This window comes from Strigops habroptila, chromosome 12 (genome assembly GCF_004027225.2).
Source record: "Strigops habroptila isolate Jane chromosome 12, bStrHab1.2.pri, whole genome shotgun sequence".
Lineage (NCBI taxonomy): Eukaryota > Metazoa > Chordata > Aves > Psittaciformes > Psittacidae > Strigops > Strigops habroptila.
Window position 1 is genome coordinate 10,846,772 of NC_044288.2, and position 18,053 is coordinate 10,864,824.

The window sequence follows — 18,053 nt, forward strand, 5'->3', positions numbered from 1 at the left end:
TGAGTGAAAATATGATGATGAAGCACCTGTGTTTTGACTCTACACTGTCTTTTGCTGCTGGTTTTAATGTTCTGTACATTCCCGTGTGATTGCTTTTTCTGCATTGCATCTCTTTCATTGAGCTTGTGAATGCAAATCACTGCTGGGATGTTATTCATTTTCTTCCAGCTGATAAAATGTCTGTGAGACAGGAGGGAGCATGAAGTCTGATCTCTGTCCTTTAAGCACAAGCTGCATGCAGCCAGCAATTTTACTCTGCACTTCACAGTTATTCCCATAATAAATGCATTAGTAAAAGAGTTGCTGATTTTATTTTCATATTTTTAGAAAAGTAATGGACCAATTTAAATATTTTTTTTTCCCCTCTGCTTTTTACTTTAGGGGCAGAAGACAGGATGTGAACCTTGTCATTGCACGCAAATAACTTGGAATCTATTGTACAGGCCAGACAGGAGCTGATCCAGCACATCGCCTGGGAAGCAGACCTTTTGTTTCAGCCTGGGGGCAAGTATAAGACCACTGATTTCTGGAGGTGCATCATGCAAGGAGTACAGCCTGTGACTTCTGGCAAGGCACAAGACAGCGTAAAGTCTCTGGATTTCATGACCCTGCTTTTTAGAGCTGCTGGCTACTGGCATCCTGATATTGCAGATGTCACGTGAAATGAAGGACTTTGCTCAGAGTGCTCAAACCTGACCAGGTTTGGATTTGCTAAACAGACCCCTAGACGAGCACCATGGACTCATGCTCCTGATACTACCAGGAGTAGCATCAAAGTGAGCAGCGGGGCAGCTCTGCCTTTTCCCTGTCTGTCAGCAGGAACTGATGGGGTTGTGTGTGCAGTGAACTCCTTTCCTTTGCAGGAGGTGAGCCCGAGATGCTGTGGTGGGGCCACCTTTTGTTCCAGGCAGAAAGCTGGTGCAGGACCCACTTCCTGGAGGCAGGGAGGAAGGAAACCCTAAGGAAGGAAGATTAACAACACTCTGAGTCATGACCTAAGTCTCAGCCTGCCTCCAGGCAGCACGTGTGGTGCTCACCATGAGTGGGGTTCAGGGTAAAGTGACAACAGATGCTCCCGATTCAAGTATTGTGAAGAAATTGCTCTTAGATTCTCAACTTAACGTTCTAGAATGTAGTGTCTAGGCTGTTTTTAGAGGTGGACATATAGTGTTGTGGCTTATTTAAGAAATGTTAGTGATGAGCACATGTTAGTGAATAAAGCAAGATAATAAATGCTGTACTACTGCTAATGCACCATCCTGGTTTGATGTACCATCAGCTTTGGTGGTTTTGGCCAACCCCTCAGAGATTCCCAAAGCAAATCCAAAAATGAGCCCAGGTAAGTAAGAAGGACATTATCAGACTGAAAAGACTTTGCAGACTTTTTGTGACTTGACTTCATCTTGTGAGTATACAAAATCCCTTCATCACTGACATTACTTGTTTTAAAGAGCTCAGGAAGAGTCAGGAATACTCAGTAACTTCTGGCTTGAACTGCACTGAGAGGAGCTTTGAGGGGAGGAAAATGCCCTTTCCTCTTCTCCCTTGCTGATGCTCCATCCTTGACTTGTATCACAGTCCCTTCCAGCAAGGGCCGCTTGCTGAGGCTAAATGACCTTCACATACTTGATGATGTAAAAGGAATTTTGGGTGTTTCCCAAAACTGAACTTGTCAGTGATGTCTGTTAACCAAAGGCTTGGTGCAGTTATCTAGCTGAATGTGATAATGAGTTCTAATATCATGGTAAAAAATGGCAAATCTGACATTCTCTGTCTTGGAAACATAGGATTTGTTAACAAGAACCTGAAGATTATCAGTAACAGGGTGCCAATGGGGTTTGACACTGGTCTGCTCTTCGCTCTGCCCATGTAAATTCTGCCACACTTGGCCTTCAAAGAAATCACAGAAGAGACAAAGTTGTAAAAATTTAAGGTGAAATCAATACCCAGGTGAAAAGAATGCAAATATTGAAAACCAAGGGCAGAAAACATTGAAGCCTGCTAACTTCTGGCTCTCCAGCCTCCGCTTCCTTGAAAAAGTTAGATAATACAGAGATGTCCTTGTTTGTTGCTTCTCTCCAATCTTTCATGGTCATTTGAAAGTTAAAACAGATCCTCCTCCTCCAGACAGTCTAGTACAGTGAAAGCAGCTTGTTACAAAACATGGTGAAGAATGTTTAAACAAAAATATGTAGACTAAAGAAGGAACTATTCATGATGCATCACTCCCCTGACAGGCTCTGAAGTTATTTCACCCTTCAACACAAGTGCTAAAACATAATGGAATCCCTACTGAGTGTTTTCATGCCTACCAGCACATAAAACAAGGGCATAACAAAATGCCCAGTGTGCCCCTAACTATGAGCTTGGATGAGTAAGGAGGCCAAGAGAAAACAGTGGCACTGTGGGAAATATTTGTGGCGAGGGAAGCAAACAATAACTGAAAGTGATAAAAATGGATGGTTCTCGTGCAGCCATGCATCAGCCAGGGAAGTGCATTGTGTCCCTTGCAATGGAGGACAAGCTGCAAGCAGAGCATCAGGACAGACTGTGAGGTTTTTCTCTCTGCTACCATAAAGAATGTTAAAAGCCAGATTTAAAAATGCCCTCCAGTTTGGAAAGGAGGCTGTTTCTGGGCCTTCTGGTTACAAAAAGGGCCATTGAGCTTAGGAGCAAGCCTGTGTGCGGAATACTTGGAATGCACCATTTTAATCTATTCCTCTTTTGCTTCTAATTTAACTGAGAACATGGACAGGCACAGATGTAGCACTGCAGCGTGCAGAAGTGGGGCACTAAATGGTGCATTAACATAAAGCTGAATTCTGCTGTCATTAATCAGGCCCTATTCAGGAAGAAAGCAGTGAGGCTTTTGCTTGCATAAAACCCCCATATGACTTGGCCTTAATATACAATAAGTCATTTAAATTTTACTGAATTCACTGAACTTTATGAACTCAGGGTGGCTGTTCAGGTACATATTAACGATGAACAAGCTGTAAATGAGAATTTGCTCCAAAGAAGCTATTAACTCTTAGTGCCTTTTTTTCCCCTCTGATTTGCAGTGCAGATTGAAAGCACTTCTGAAGCCTTGAATGTTATTTGATGTTTAAATGCAAAAACCTCACAAGAATTGTCCTGAATTATTGTCATTTACAACAAGGAAGTGAACTTTTATGGAGGTCCAAACGCCTTTCTGTACTCAGAAGCAGGGATGGTTTAACTTTGTTCTCCCTTTCCATTGATGTAGCTTCATAACCACCCAATGGGAAGTGATGGTTATAGTGTTGTAAAACTGGTGGAAATAACAGGATTATCTTTGACTAACCACAGGGTTTTCCATGTCAGGAATTCGAACAGCTGGAAATCACTCTGCCCCCAGACTTTGTTTTCCTTTTAGAAGAAAGGGCTAAATAATGTATTTAGAGCTGATATATGAGGCATTCTGCTCTTCTCAGTGCAAAGCCTGCAAAAGTAAGTGGAAAGGACAAAAGGCAGGTAGGGGAAGAGCCAGAGAGGGACCTGCAAACCAAAACCAGTGTTTCCTCAAGGCAGGAAAAGGTATTTGTCAGTCAGGTGAAGGTAGGACCTGAGAAAGCCATCCTACTCAGAATTATGTTGTCCCTAAATTTTGGAGCCACCAACAGCAAGACCAACATGTAGTAATTTGAGAGAAACCCCCGAGTGCTCATTGCAAGCTTCTCATAGTCTCACTAATTATAATTCTTCTCAGTTTCCTGCACCAATAGTGGCCTGCAGGAGGAAAGTCCACTCTCCTCCCACCTCTCTGGGCTGGACCAGCTCCCTCGGAAAGGTGGGAGCAATGGCTCTGCTTTCTGATGAGGATATCCTCAGAGGTGCATGGGGCAGTTTAGGTGTTGGCACCAACAGTGCCCTGGCTGTACCCACAGTCACCTTCCAATGAGCAATGAGCAGCCGGTAGTAGTTTCTCAACTCTCCAAAGTGGCTGTGAATCACCCAGAACTTCTCAAAACTCTTGGTTTTGAAGGAACCAAGTTTCCTGTCTGAAGTTCTCCCTATATCAGAAATTCCAATTTTGCTGGGTTTGCTTTTGATCTGGTTCTATAAACCAGTGGTTTGAAGATCTTTTATTTCATGTTAACTGAAGTAGCTGTGACAACATCACACAAGCTATTTCCTTTAAAATTGAATGGTGGTAAAATTGGCATTATTTTATGACAGTTCTCAATTTGCATCAGAAATATTCTAGCCAGTGGTGTGAACTGGTTCTCTGGTGGACAGGTCAAATGTTAATGATGTTTGAAAGGGTTTTTTTGAGCCACCTAAGACTTAACAAAACCATAATTCAGCATTTTACTGCTTCAATGGGGAAAAGCTGTTAATGAGGAGTGCTATGGTAAAGAAAACTGCTTTTTGTCTCTGCCTACCACCTGGTTTATTCTGCTTCTAAACAATTGGTCCCACTTATGAGTAGACCAAACTGTATTTACTAGCTACTGTCAAGCATTCCCAGACCTCATAGTTTTATGTCTGTGAAACACTTGGATATTATGATCTCACCTCATGATACAGAATCTCTCTATTCAAGTTTATACATGACGTGGAAAGTCTCCGAGATGTACTCTGAGGTGTAAAATGAGTGTAATTCCCCTGGAATGAAAGAGACATGCCAATGTATATCAAGTGAAGCTATGGCCCACAATGTCTCAAAGACATTTGCTTTTGTCTAGCAAACAAGCAGACAAACGTTCTTCATTTCAATGGAAAGCAACGTTTATGCCTCTCTTTGCTCAGGTACAGAAGGAGATCAAAGATGGCACAATTCCTTCTTGCAAGGCAACGTTTCACTACCAGACAATTAATATGATAGTATCAGGGAAATGAAAAGCCATTCCATACCTAGGTGTTTCCCCTCATGGACTGGAAAACCACTCGGTTTATCATTTTCTGTCTTTAGGCAAAAAGGTAACTCTTATTTGCATGTTTGTCAGTTTGTGCTTGAGAGTACAAGATTTACTTAAAAACAAGCTCAGCCAGCTAAATGAAATGCCAATGGCCTTATTATCCTGAGAGAGTAAAGCACTTAAGCCCATGATTAAAATGAAGTTAATTGAATTTAAGCCTATACTTAAAGCATAGCCATAAATACTTCACTGAATAGCCAGGAAATTATTCTCATGCTTAAACGTAGCACTAATCAGCATTTCCCTAAACCCAAAGTTTATAGCCTTCTATCAGCAGTTCCACCTACCCTACTACGAAAACTGGCACCAAAATCAGGGTTTTTCTAAGAAGTTTGTTGGACAGAATGAAGTCCAAGGTGCTGCTTATATAGTAAATTAGCAGAGTAGATTTGAAACAAGAACGCAAATATTAAAATCTGGGTGTGATGAGTTATGTATAAGAAAGGCAGGAAAAAGCTTATTTCAAGTTGAATTTTGTGGTTTTCTCAGAAACACATCCTTGGTAATGTAGAATGGAAACGTATCTCTGTTCTACAAATTTAGGGGATAGTGGGAACTGCAGTGCAACTACAACTGGTCTATGTTTTCACACCCAAGATCCTCTGTATCAGGTTAGTCTTTGGAATTTAAAATTGGGGGTTGAATTAAAAATTTCAGCTCTGAAGTTGCCTGCTTTAGTGGAAGGTGTCCCTGACCATTGCAGGGGGTTGGAACTGGATGAGCTTTAAGGTCCCTTCCAACCCAAACCAGTCTGGGATTCTATGGATGTATTGAGAAAGCCGAAGTGGTACACTAAAAACCAGTTTCACTGTTTTTGACCAGAAGAGTTATATTCCCATTAACGGTTGCATTTATATGTGTAATTTGTAAACACGCAATGGCATTTTTAGGATGGTGGAGAAGAACTGCAGTATCACACAATTTGGAAAAAATGCAGACCAAAATGGTACTTTAGACAATAAAATATGACTGCAGTGGGAGATGAGCTTCAAGGTGAAAAGCGGTTCTCCTAACACATGTGAAGAACACAAGTATGACCCTCCTAGGTGGGATCAACAGTCTGCCCAGCTCAAGTGTCCTGCTCAACAGCCAGCAACAGAGGACCCCCAGAGGAAGAACATAAGTACAAGGCAAACAGTAATGGCACAGAGTACTCACCAACAATTGGCAGCCAAGGGACTTCTGGAGCCAGAGGTCAGTGTCTTTGTATTTACTGATCTTTAATGGGTTTTTCTTTTATGAGTTGCTCTGTCACTGGTTTTGGTTTGTGAACTTACGTAAAACTTTTAGTCCCACAATGTTCACTGGCAGAGATTTGAATCCCTTATAGCGCTTTGTGTGGAGAACCACCTTTTTCCTTCTCAAAAGCCCACAGTTAAGCTTCCTTTCACCTCCTCCAGAACTGGAAGACAAAATCTTCTTTCACCTTCCCTGTTCCACTTGGGCTTTTTGCAGATGTCTGCAATATCCCTTCTCAGCTCTTTCTTTTCCAGATGGAAGAGACTATTTAGACATTCCCTGCATAGGACAATTTGATGCTTCAGATCACTCTTTTTTGGCCTTGTCTGTACCTCTGCCAGATGCAGGATTTGTTTGTCAGATGGAAACCCAGCCCTTCGCATGGATCCTGAGATGCAGGTGCACCAGGAATTCACAGCGTCCGAGCGATCTGCTTTGCTTTGTTTGCCATTCCTTTTGTAGCTATTCCTGCCATTCAGTGAACTCCTTGGTGACCAAAAATACATTCAACACCTGCATCAAACTATTATAAATTATTGTTCCTGAGTAATAATGCTCAAGCACATCATCTTGGAAGTGACTTCACTCCCACGTGTGCTACTTTACTTTTATAGTTATACCAAATTTCATCTGTCTTTTGTTTCCCACTCAGTATGGTGAACTCCTTCTTCCGTTCTTCACATTGAGTCCTCATCTTCACTTTCCTGGACAACTTTTTTATCCACAGATCATCTTACTGCCTTCTCCAGCTCACTGAGCAATACGTTGAGCAGCACCAATGTGCAAGACGCTTGCCTGTGAAATTCCACTTCCCTCTGCTGTGGGAAGTAACCAGATACTTCTTTTGAGTAGCAATACCTTCTCAGGAGACCATTACGTCCTTTCCCCTGGCAGATGATCTTCCCTGAGAAAGGTGGGAAACATTGCCAAGAGTCTTTTAGAAATCCAGGTAGAATACATCAAGAAGAATATTATTTTCCTCACACTGACTGAATCCTTCAAAGAAATCCAGTAGTGATCTGCAGAGTCTGACTCTCCTTGGAGAAGCCATGTTCATCCTTCCCCTCTGTATGCTTTACGGGGGGTGTCTGAACCTTCCTTCCTACTGTTGGCTCAAATCTTGCCAGATAGTTGGAGCTCTGGCAAGGAAACTCCAGCTTGCAGTGTGAGGGAGACACAAGGTTTCTCAGGAACTAGGATTTGAAAGGGTTGAGCTGATCATTTAGACACAACCCTAGTCACCAACCCCCATCCCTGGCAGTGTTCAAGGCCAGGCTGGACAGGGTTTGGAGCAATCTGGTCTAGTGGAAGGTGTCCCTGCCTGTGGCAGGGGATTGGAACTGGGTAAGCTTTAAGGTCCCTTCCATTCCAAACCATTCTATGGCTCTATGATCTTCAAGAGGATCAATGGCTAATAACTAGACATAATCATAATATTCTCATTATTTTAGTAAGAACTGCTTTGATTCTTTAAGCATCTAATTGCATGAACTTTATTTTCTGCTTTACATTGTTCTCCCAGGGTGTGCTGCTGTCAGACTGTTCCTGGACTTTGAAACCTCTGTGAGCTCTGTTGTCAACAAGACTAATCGGCTTTTATTGTGTTGAACTCACAGAGCATGAGCATGCAGACTTACAATGTTAGTCTCCATTTTTGCCATCTTTGTATATAACACAGAGAGTGGTAAAATGCAAATGGAGAAGGCCTGACATGAAGATCATTCATGCTTTATAATTGCATTTTTTACATGAAAAATGCCATTATCCTAATTAAACTGGCCCATTTTGAGGTTTGTGTGTCTGCATGTGCACACAGACATACCATGTAAATGCCTTAAATGTGTGTATACATATGTTTATATCTGTATATAGATATATGTATTAAACATGTATTAATTGCATTAAATGCATTCAGATTGCATTCTTTCTGTGAGCATAGACTAAATGCAAAGAGTCAATACACTGCGATTGTAATAGTTCCCATTTTGCAAACTAGATAAACTATTCACTAAAAGGGATCAGGCAGCTCCGGCAAAGCTGGGATTTACACCGGGAAAGAGCTTTTGATCTACAGATTGTAGGAAAGGCACGGCACAAAAGATGGCTGCGTCGCACCGGAGCGAGGAGCGTTATTACAGGATGAAGGAAGGAAGCAAAAATAGACCTGACACACAAGTTTTGCTGAAAGTTTCTAAAGTGGGAATTTGAATTCTCTGCAGCCGGCTCTGGGTGTGCTGCTGGGTGTGTTACCCGATCCGGTGCTGGGGACCCTCGGCTCCTCCCCGCCACCAGCATGCGAGGAAGAGAGGAATAGGAATCACTTGGAAGGGAGCTAGGGAAAAAAATAAAGGCTCAGAAAATGGAGCTGCAGTAAGTTGCTGGAAGGTAAAGCCCTGTTCATTTGTTACTGCTTCTTGCTTTGTTTTCTTCTTACGAGCGCCTGCCTGCCACTTGGTTTGTTAAGCTTTGAAGTACGCTTTGCAGCAGGGGGAAGGAGATTCGCGGAGATGGCGTCACTTATAAAAGTCTCCAGATTCTACTCAGCTTCTTGTTTGTTTTCTTCTCTTCTCTTTTTTTTTTAAAGGAGGTGGGGGGTTGTTGTACTATTTGTAATGCAAGTGGGCGACGTGGCTGAGATCTAAATATATGCCTGTGGAAACAGAACCCCGCAGATAGCGACACCGATAGCAGAGGCTATTGTTAACTTTTGGGATTCCAATTAAATCCTGCAATGTTAAATATTTATTTAATTACTGGATAGCGAGCAGGAATTCTCCCTGGCTACACTAATGGAGTCGGAATAGTGCAGTAAGGGAGAGCAGTTTCTCTTACCTCCCCCCAAATCTAAATAGCTATAGGCAAGCACAGGCTCGAATAAGAACATTCAAGGACAAAAAAGTTGCAGCTTTGTTTTAGGAGTTGTATTTCAGTCGGGTAAGCGAACTATATTGCATGTATTTTTCCATATCTCCAGCTCAATCCAAACATAACATTCCAAAGGATAAAATCTGTTACAGAATAAAACCGACTTCGTGACAGCTGAACTTCTACACGGAGTCTAAAAATTATCTAAAAGCGCCTTGAGAATCCTAAATGTCATTCCCAAGATGTGGTGAATTGTAATTAGGGCTGTGAACTATTTTAGTGACAGTGCCTTACATGGGGCCCATGGAAGCAGCTGAGGCATTTATGAAGTTGATGGGTTTTCTTCCTTTACATATGAAGGTTTTTAGACAATAACAATGATCCCAATTTGTTTCAGATTTGCAAAAAGGGAACCAAAGCTGCAGATGTGTTGTTTGCCTTTTGATTTCCCTTCCTGTATTTCCTTTTAAAGCACATGCCATAGGGCAGTGCTTAGAGTGGAAGAAAACTCATAGTGAATGAAAAATAACTTTTTTATTATTACTTTGAGAAAAAAAATCAACTTATTTTGTGATTTTCTCATCTTACTGTCTTCTCTAAAAGGTTTAATTTTAGACAATGATCCAGTTCCCTTTCTCCTAACAAAAAGCAAAGAAAGGAAAATACAATTTCAGTGGAAAAGAGAAGCAAACAGCTTGCAACATGCTGTCCAAAGCCTGCACTACACTATGCCCAAGAGCACTTTAATTTTATAATAGACATTATTATGCTTGTATATGCAGATCCTGATACTGTACAGGAAATTATTAAACCCAACTATTTGGTCATGAGGGTGGAAAAAAAAAAAGCCATGTCCCTAAGTGTGCCACGAAATTTAAATACAGGTTTAAACAGAAGGCCCAGCGTCTGTAACTTGGGGACCTGGGCAGGAACACAGCCAGAAGGAGAAAGTCAGGTCCTGTCAGTTCCTACATGAGAAAGCTCCAGCACTTGGCATTGCCATCACTAATTGCTTTGTGTTGTGAAATCCTGAGGTGATAAAGCTGCTGTTAGAAAGTTGGCCTGTGAGTAATTAAGCGTGGGTCTGGCTATTAAAACCTGGTTTGTTACTCATAGGCTACACTCATCTGCTGTGTCTTCTGTTAAGATACAGATAAACTCTGTGTCCTTTTCCTTGGTCTAAGCCAAAAGTATCTGCATAATGAATGGTTTTTAGCTATAGGGATTGTTCAGACACATATTGTTGGATGAATTACCTTTATCGTAGTAGGTACAATTATTGTAATAGATGGCTTCTATTTCAAACTGTTCCTTTTTCCTTTCATTTATTCCCAGAGGACATGCTGGAGGATGCGTACCTTTCTTCATTTAATGTTTAAAATGCTGATTTTACTCTGAAGGAAAAGTTTCCTTTTTCTTTTTTCCCTTAAATTTCTGTTTCAGAGTGTTTCTGTTTATTATATTCAAGCTTCTCCATAGAGTGGGTGTAACCAGGGGAAGAATTTGGCCCATGATGTGAGCTAAATTTTCAGTGCTTCCACTATTTAGAGCTCCGTTGAGCTAAAAATAGTTTTCCTGTGGTTTTGGCCATGGAGCCACAAATACAAGTTTTCAGTGCACAGTTATTGTGGATGTTGGTCCCAACTATTGCTGCAAGAAATGGAATTCCAGCTCATGACTCTGTCAGCTGATGATTATGTTGAGTGTGAGGCTGCAGTGATCTCCTTAGTGTCCCCAAGTGAAAATGCATCCCACCCAAACGCCAGGCACTTCCCAAAGGGACCATCCTCAGAAGGCAGCACGCGGGCTGGGGAGTGAGAAGCCCCAGGAAAAACTGGGTCTATGCAGGCGATAATAGTGGGCATGTTGTGATAGGAAAAAGGGGAATGGCTTTAACCTGCCAGAGGGGAGATTGAGATGAGATTTTAGGCAGAAGCTCTTCCCTGTGAGGGTGCTGAGGCGCTGGCACAGGGTGCCCAGAGAAGCTGTGGCTGCCCCATCCCTGGCAGTGTTCAAGGCCAGGTTGGACACAGGGGCTTGGAGCAACCTGCTCTAGTGGAAGGTGTCCCTGCCGGTGGCAGGGGTTGGAACTGGATGAGCTTTAAGGTCCCTTCCAACCCAAACCATTCTCTGATTCTACGATAACATTGAAGAATACACCCAGGAGGCTACCCAGAGGTCTTTGTCTGGTTGCTGCAGACAGTTTTTAGGAGGCAGGGGCTATCCTCTGTGCTTAGTAGTGGGAGTCTGACTCCAGAAAGTGTTCTTATACTGTGAAGTCCTGTTCTGGAAGCAGTTGGAAATCACTGATTTAGAAGACTGAGAGTACTACAGACTTTGGTACTGCTGATGCAATGGTGAGGATAAGCTGGTGGATGGTCCAGAAAAATAGCGACACTGGGGGAATATTCAAAGGAAACGTGGCATTTAAAATTCTTTATCGCTTCCTGTGTGAGAGCAGTTTATTACGTTGTGTTAATCAGCTGGGACATTTTTTCCATTCCTCTGGGAAGGTTTCCACCCCCTGTTCCAAGAAGCAGATCCAATTCAGCAGTATGACCAAGCGCTACCCACAGGTGTCAATGGAAGAGGGTTCACAGCCTGACGTGGACTTTGCAACGGTTCTCAGGCAGAGGCTTCTCTTAGTCATTTCTTACACATCTGGCTCTTCCTGCAGTGTCTTTTTTCCCTTCTTGGAATTTTGCTTTGGTTTTTTATTAGTTTTTCAGTCATTTATTTCTTGAATTGCACGTCCACTTTTGCACCCCTTGTTTACTCCCAGATCTGTCAAACTGGATACACCATCTCCAAGATACCCACATTTTTATTCTGTAGAGTGGGAAAAGATGTGGTGGAGTTGAACTTACAAAACCTTTATATAATGTCTTTGTTTCTAACATCTCCATAGATGTACCAGCATTCAGTTACATGTCTCATCTCATTTATTCTTCCAGCCTGAGAAGAGTTTGCAGCTTTAGACTCACTGGGAAGTATAACTTGAGCTTGCCTTTCTCTCCCCTGGCCTACAATTTCATGTTAATGTCTTGTACCTGTAGCTTCAGGAAACAAGACTCATTCTTCTCTCTCTTTCTCTGAGAAACACACAGTTTCTCTGTACTGCTGTGTGAATTGAGTCATGCAAGGTACCCAGAAGTGTGGCTGCAACAATAACAGGGTACATAATTTATCCTCCTGGCATTCAAAGGCTGTGAGCCTTTGAGCAAGTGTAACTTCACAGGAGCCCACACCACCAGGGCCTGGTAGATAAACACCTTTCATATATTTCCTCCAGACATTAAACTCTTTTATGTTTTTTCATTTTTTTACATATCTGATGCAATGTACACAACCTTTGTATTGCCTTCTTGTTGTGAGGCAGCCACTTAGCATCTATCATCCTTGTTCTCAGTCTGCTGTAACTTGCAGGGTTAAGACAACCAAATGGCCAGAGCCAATGCCACCTCCCTTTCCACTTGCTGAACTCTGCTCAAACATAACACTGGTTTTCAGCCTCAAAAATATACGTAAAGGTATGTATAGTATGTTAGCCCCTCCTCAGCCTTTCCCACCCTGAAACTTTTCAAACAGGGATGGCATGTTCCTCTCTTCACTGCCAAAAAAACCTTCAAATTCCTTTCTCAGCCTTTCCCCCTTCCCCCATTTCTTCTCAGCTGACAGCTGTGAGAGTGGAACTTTCTTGAGCTATCCGAACCATCTCCCCCAATCCTGTTTTGAAACTGGATTTGGTTTAAACAGCTAAGCCATCTTTCACACTGCAGGAGTTTTTTAACATAGGTAGAAAGTGGGTCTGCAAACGCTTGATGTGGGTAGAGGCATGATAACTGGTTTTATATATATATATATAAAGAGCTTTCCCCCTTCTTCCCCAGCAATTTAGAAAGCTGACAGAGAATGAAGTGGAACAATGCAGTCATTTTAGAAGTCACAGGAAGGCCAAAGTTTCATAATAAAGCAACTTTTTTTCCCCTCCCCAAGACTATTTCCTTATAATTCAAACAATCTATTCGATTTTCAAACTATTCATTTCTAACCAAACAAAAAATCTCATAAAGAAATATACAGATTGCATTCAAAATCTGGAGAGAAACATCAAAATAATGTAATTTAAGATACTTGTTGAACTTCATGGTTGCTTCTAAACCATGCAAGGCCTGATACAAACTGGTGATAGTTCTTCTGTTGATTGTTTTGTACTTTGATCAGGTTGTAAGGCTATAGTAGCTCCAGCACACACATCTACAGTAATGTTGGTTTATGAAAAGGCAGTTTTCCATCTTCACTGCCATTAGATCGTGTGTAAAGGAATGCAAGACAGGTACTTTGATTGACTTTACAAGGCAGGACCAAAAGTATAGACACGTGGAGTTGTCTCTACAGAATCTGAACACACAGTTAGTAATTAAACATTCAGGTAAGTAGAAGGTTAGCTCGTCATTTCTCCTTGGACCATCACAGCTGCATGTCTATGTGTTGGAAAATCTGGGTTTGCTAATGCTAAAGAGGATTGATGGTTCCATGAGTTGTGAAATTAATGAATTCGTGAAATCACTTGATTTCTGGAAACTGTGTTCAGGATGCCCTGAGCCTCCTTGTTGCAAGCCTTTCACTGAACTGGTATGTTAGTAGATTGAACCCAGTGGAGAGTGGCTGTAGAGATTAAAGCGATGGAAACCATATATGAAGTAGACAGTGGTGAAGGTGGTGTTAATTGTAACTTTAAGCGTATATGGACTTGAATAATCAGATGACCAATGTCATTTACTTTGTCCTTTACTCTGTCTCACTGAGATAACTTGACTTTAGACATTTGCCCATTCAGCATTAGCCTATGACAAAATGATCGTAAAAGAAGAGGAAAACTATTTTTTAGCTGGTAGATCATGTTCATTATTACCATACTCCAAAATAGTCTGTATACTCTGCTTAAGAATCACTGCTTTCTGAGTGGTGTGCTGCAAGCAGACATGTCCAACTTGCCTGTAGTTCAAAATTGAGACCATTTGGAAAACTTCAGTTTTGGAAAACTTAGTTTTCCTCATCCTTTCCCATACACTTGCATGCACACCTTCAGCTTTCCTCACCACTGGAGCTCTAAAACCTCTGCACAAGGAAGCACATCAGAGCTCTGCGTTGTAGATTCATCTGACAGTATACAACTGTTTTGTAACTTCTCAATAAGAGAACATTTTGTTTTGCAGAGACACGATGGCTGGCACATGAACAACACCTAAAATGCCTGCTGCCAATTTGTTGTTTGTTACTTGGTTTATTAATTAAGTTACACAAAAGATTTGGAAGAAGACCAACAGTTGTTGGTTTTTTTTGTCCCATATTTTGGACTGCCTGGCCAAAGCAGAACAATTGCTGGTGCAGAGATACAGAGGAGTCCCCAAAGGTTAGCGCTGTTCTGAGGCTGAATTACACCAAAGCTTTCCTCCTTCACCACTGTCATGAACTTCAGTAGAGATATCCTCTTGGGCTATTAATTGACCTCTGTATAGATCTGATCAGAGTACACTGGTGCAAAATATTCCTGTTTACCTCAAAAATAACCAAGGCCATGTAGGTTTGAATCAAGAGAAAATGTCTTCAAAGCTCAGATATATTTGAAATGGAAACTTCAGTTTGGTTCATTGGATATTTTTCCCTCTTTCTACAAACTTTACACTGTGGGGTTTGGTTTGATTTTTTTCCCCCCAGGTTTTTTCTTTTCTTTTTTTTTTCTCTTTTCCTTTTTTTGTCTTTTTTTTTTTTTTTTTTTGGTAGATGTTTTACTCTTAATTCACATAAATAAAACGTAGGCTTTCATATGGTTTCATTTTTGCTTAATTATAAGTGCATATATACAAATACATATTTATAGCTAAAATTACTTTTCCATTATACTTGTTTCGAATATTTTCCTCCAAAAGGAATCTGCTTGATGATAGCAAGATTTAGTTGGCATGGCAGATGCAGTCGGTATACCAGACTTTTAACTGCTGCACAATGGAGCAGTTACATGTCCTATAACAGAGATACAAGTTTACGCAGAGATGATGATTTTGCCTCATATTCCCTGTTCCTACACATGTTGTAGGAATTTCTGTGGTGGATGAGACCAGGATTTGGTTTAGGTCAGTGCTGTGTCTGACACAGGCTCCAGTCAGCCTTCTCTGAGGAAGGCAGCTTTTGGGTTGTGACCTAATTGTGGATGTTCCTGGTGCCCACTTAAAGCTAAATTTCCCAATGCCATCAGGGTTCAGGTGATGAACCTCAACACTGATCCCTGGGCTGGTGTCAGCGCTGGGACGGCACCACACGGCACAGGGCAGGAGGGACTGCTGCAGCTCAGCCCCTGCAGCGCCGGCCATTGCCGCCTCCACCCCTCGGCTGCCACTGGGGCCTCCAATAGGCCCCGGCAGAGGCATCCTCATGAGGGGTCACTGCAGAACCTTGCTGATCTGGGGATAAATTTGTTATCCCTCTGTCTCGGTGTGAGTTCTTTTTCATCAACAGCCCCCAATGCTTCGATTTTTTCTCTATTTCACTTTTTCTGGTACAAGCTGGATTCCTGCTGCCCCCCGACATCCCCTCGTGTTCCCCCCTGTCCCCTCAGCCCAGCCCTTAGACCAGCCCAGCTGAGCCTTTGGATCTCAGTCCCTGCAGCAGCGGCTGTCGCAGCCTTCACCCCTCGGCTGCCTTTGGGGCCTTCAATAGACCCCAGCAGAGGTGTTTCATAGGGGGTCAGTGCAGGACCGCGCTGATCTTGCGGTAATTTTTTATTCCTCCATCTTGAGGTGAGTTGTTTTTTTGACAACAGCCCCCAAATGTTTCGCTTTTTTCTCTATTTCGCATTCTTTTGTGGCTACAAGCTGGATCCCCCCAGGCCCACCCACCACGTCCCCTCAGCCTATTCCAGCCCTTCCCGAGTGCCCCATCAGCCCAGCACAGCCCAGCCCTCCCTGCCGCATCCGCTTCCTCCCATCGGCACCACACACGCGCTGCCTTTCTCACTGCCATCAGAGCTCAGGCCTCAGCCTTGTGTCGAGCAGTTCCACCTATGAGTGAATCAAGTGAGGAGCAGAGCTCAACATGGTTCAGCCTTCACACACTGCTCTAAGGTACCCTCGTCTTCTATAAAGGAAACAGGACTTTGCCAGTCCTGTCCTGCGATATGAGGCCTTTGAATAGACAAATGGTTTTGTTATCGATTTCAGTGCAAGAGAGCTCCAGCCCTCGGCTGCCTTTGAGGCCTCCAATAGGCCCCAGCACAGGCACCCTCATGAGGGCTCACTGTGGGACTGCACTGATCTTGTGGTACATTTTTTATCCTTTTGTCTTGGGACGCGTTGTTTTTTCAACAGCGCTCAACACTCCTGTTTTTAACTCATTTCACTTAGTTTTGTGGGTACAGCTGGATCCCCCCAGGCCCTTCCCACCCTGTCCCCTCAGCCCCGCCCTTGGATCAGCCCAGCTGAGCCTTTGGATCTCAGTCCCTGCAGCAGCCGCTGTCGCAGCCTTCACCCCTTGGCTGTCTTTGGGGCCTCCAATAGGCCCTGACAGAAGTGTGTCATAAAGGGTCACTGCGGGACCGCCCTGATCTTGTGGTAAACTTTTTATCCCTCCATCTTGAGGTGAGTTGTTTTTTTGACAACAGCTCCCAAATATTTCGCTTTTTCCTCTATTTCACTTTCTTTTGTGGGTACAAGCTGGATCCCCCCAGGCCCACCCGCTGCGTCCCCTCAGCCTATTCCAGCCCTTCCCGAGTGTCCCATCAGCCCAGCCCAGCCCTCCCTGCCGCATCTGCTTCCTCCCGTCAGCACTGAGCATGAGCTACATGTCTCACTATCATCAGAGTTCAGGCCTCAGCCCTGTCTTGAGCAGTTCCACCTGCAACTGAAGCGAGTAAGGGGAAAAGCTGAACTTGCCAGGCCTGCCTTACTATCTGAGGCCTTTGAATAGACAATTGGTTTTGTTATCGATTTCAGCGGAAGTGAGCTCCAGCCCTTGGCTGCCTTTGGGGCCTTCAATAGGCCCCGACAGAAGCATTTGGAAGAGATCACTGCAAAACCACACTGCTCTTGCAGTAAATTTTTTATCCCTGCGTCTCTGCGTGAGTTGTTTTTTCATCAAGAACCTGCAACAGTTTTTGATTTCTTTCATTTTCTTTTGCGGGTACAATCCAGATCCCCCAGCCCCTTCCTGCTGTGTCCCCTAAGCCTATCCCAGCCCTTCCCGCTGCACCCACTTCCATCAGCGTTACACATGCGCTGCATTTCTCACTGCCACCAGATTCAGGCCTCAGCCTTGTGTCGAGCAGTTCCACCTGCAACTGAAGTGAGGAGAACTGAACGTGGTTCAGCCTTCACACACTGCTCTAAAGTACCTCGTCTTCTGTAAGGGAAACAGGACTTTGCCAGTCCTGCCCTGCGATATGAGGCCTTTGAATAGACAACTGGTTTTGCTATTCATTTCAGCGCAAGTGAGCTCCAGCCCTCGGCTGCCTTTGGGGCCTCCAATAGGCCCCAACAGAAGCGTTTCAAAGGGGTCACTGTGAAACCACACTGCTCTTGCAGTACATTTTTTATCCCTTTGTCTTGGGCGAGTTGTTTTTTCATCAACAGCCCCCAACACTTTTTAATTTCTTTTACTTTCTTTTACGGGTACAATCCAGATCTCCCAGCCCCTTCCCGCCGCGTCCCCTCAGCCTATCCCAACCCCTCCCGCCGTGTCCCATCAGCCCAGCCCAGCCCTCCCTGCCGCATCCGCTTCCTCCCGTTAGCATTGTACATGGTTTACATGTCTCACTGCCATCAGATTCAGCCCTCAACTTTGTGTCGAGCAGTTCCACCTCCAAGTGAAGCGAGTGAGGAGCAGAGCTGAACATGGTTCAGCCTTCACACACTGCTCTAAGGTACCTCGTCTTCTCTAAGGGAAACAGGACTTTGCCAGGCCTGCCCTGTGATATGAGGCCTTTGAATGGACAACTGGTTTTGTTACCGA

General features: G+C 43.4%; 2 protein-coding genes across 2 annotated transcripts in view; both read left to right on the forward strand.

Annotated features, from left to right (window-relative positions):
* The window catches only part of TGFBI (transforming growth factor beta induced), a 60,402-nt gene extending 59,621 nt beyond the window's left edge, over window positions 1–781 (forward strand). The window contains exon 17 of the mRNA XM_030504981.1: window positions 382–781. Within this exon, the coding sequence (XP_030360841.1) occupies window positions 382–401 (20 nt within the window). The 3' untranslated portion in view covers window positions 402–781. The remainder of the gene's footprint in view (window positions 1–381) is intronic.
* A 7,557-nt stretch (window positions 782–8,338) lies between these two features.
* The window catches only part of SMAD5 (SMAD family member 5), a 36,030-nt gene continuing 26,315 nt past the window's right edge, over window positions 8,339–18,053 (forward strand). The window contains exon 1 of the mRNA XM_030504442.1: window positions 8,339–8,567. The gene's annotated coding sequence lies outside the window, so the exon portion shown is untranslated. The remainder of the gene's footprint in view (window positions 8,568–18,053) is intronic.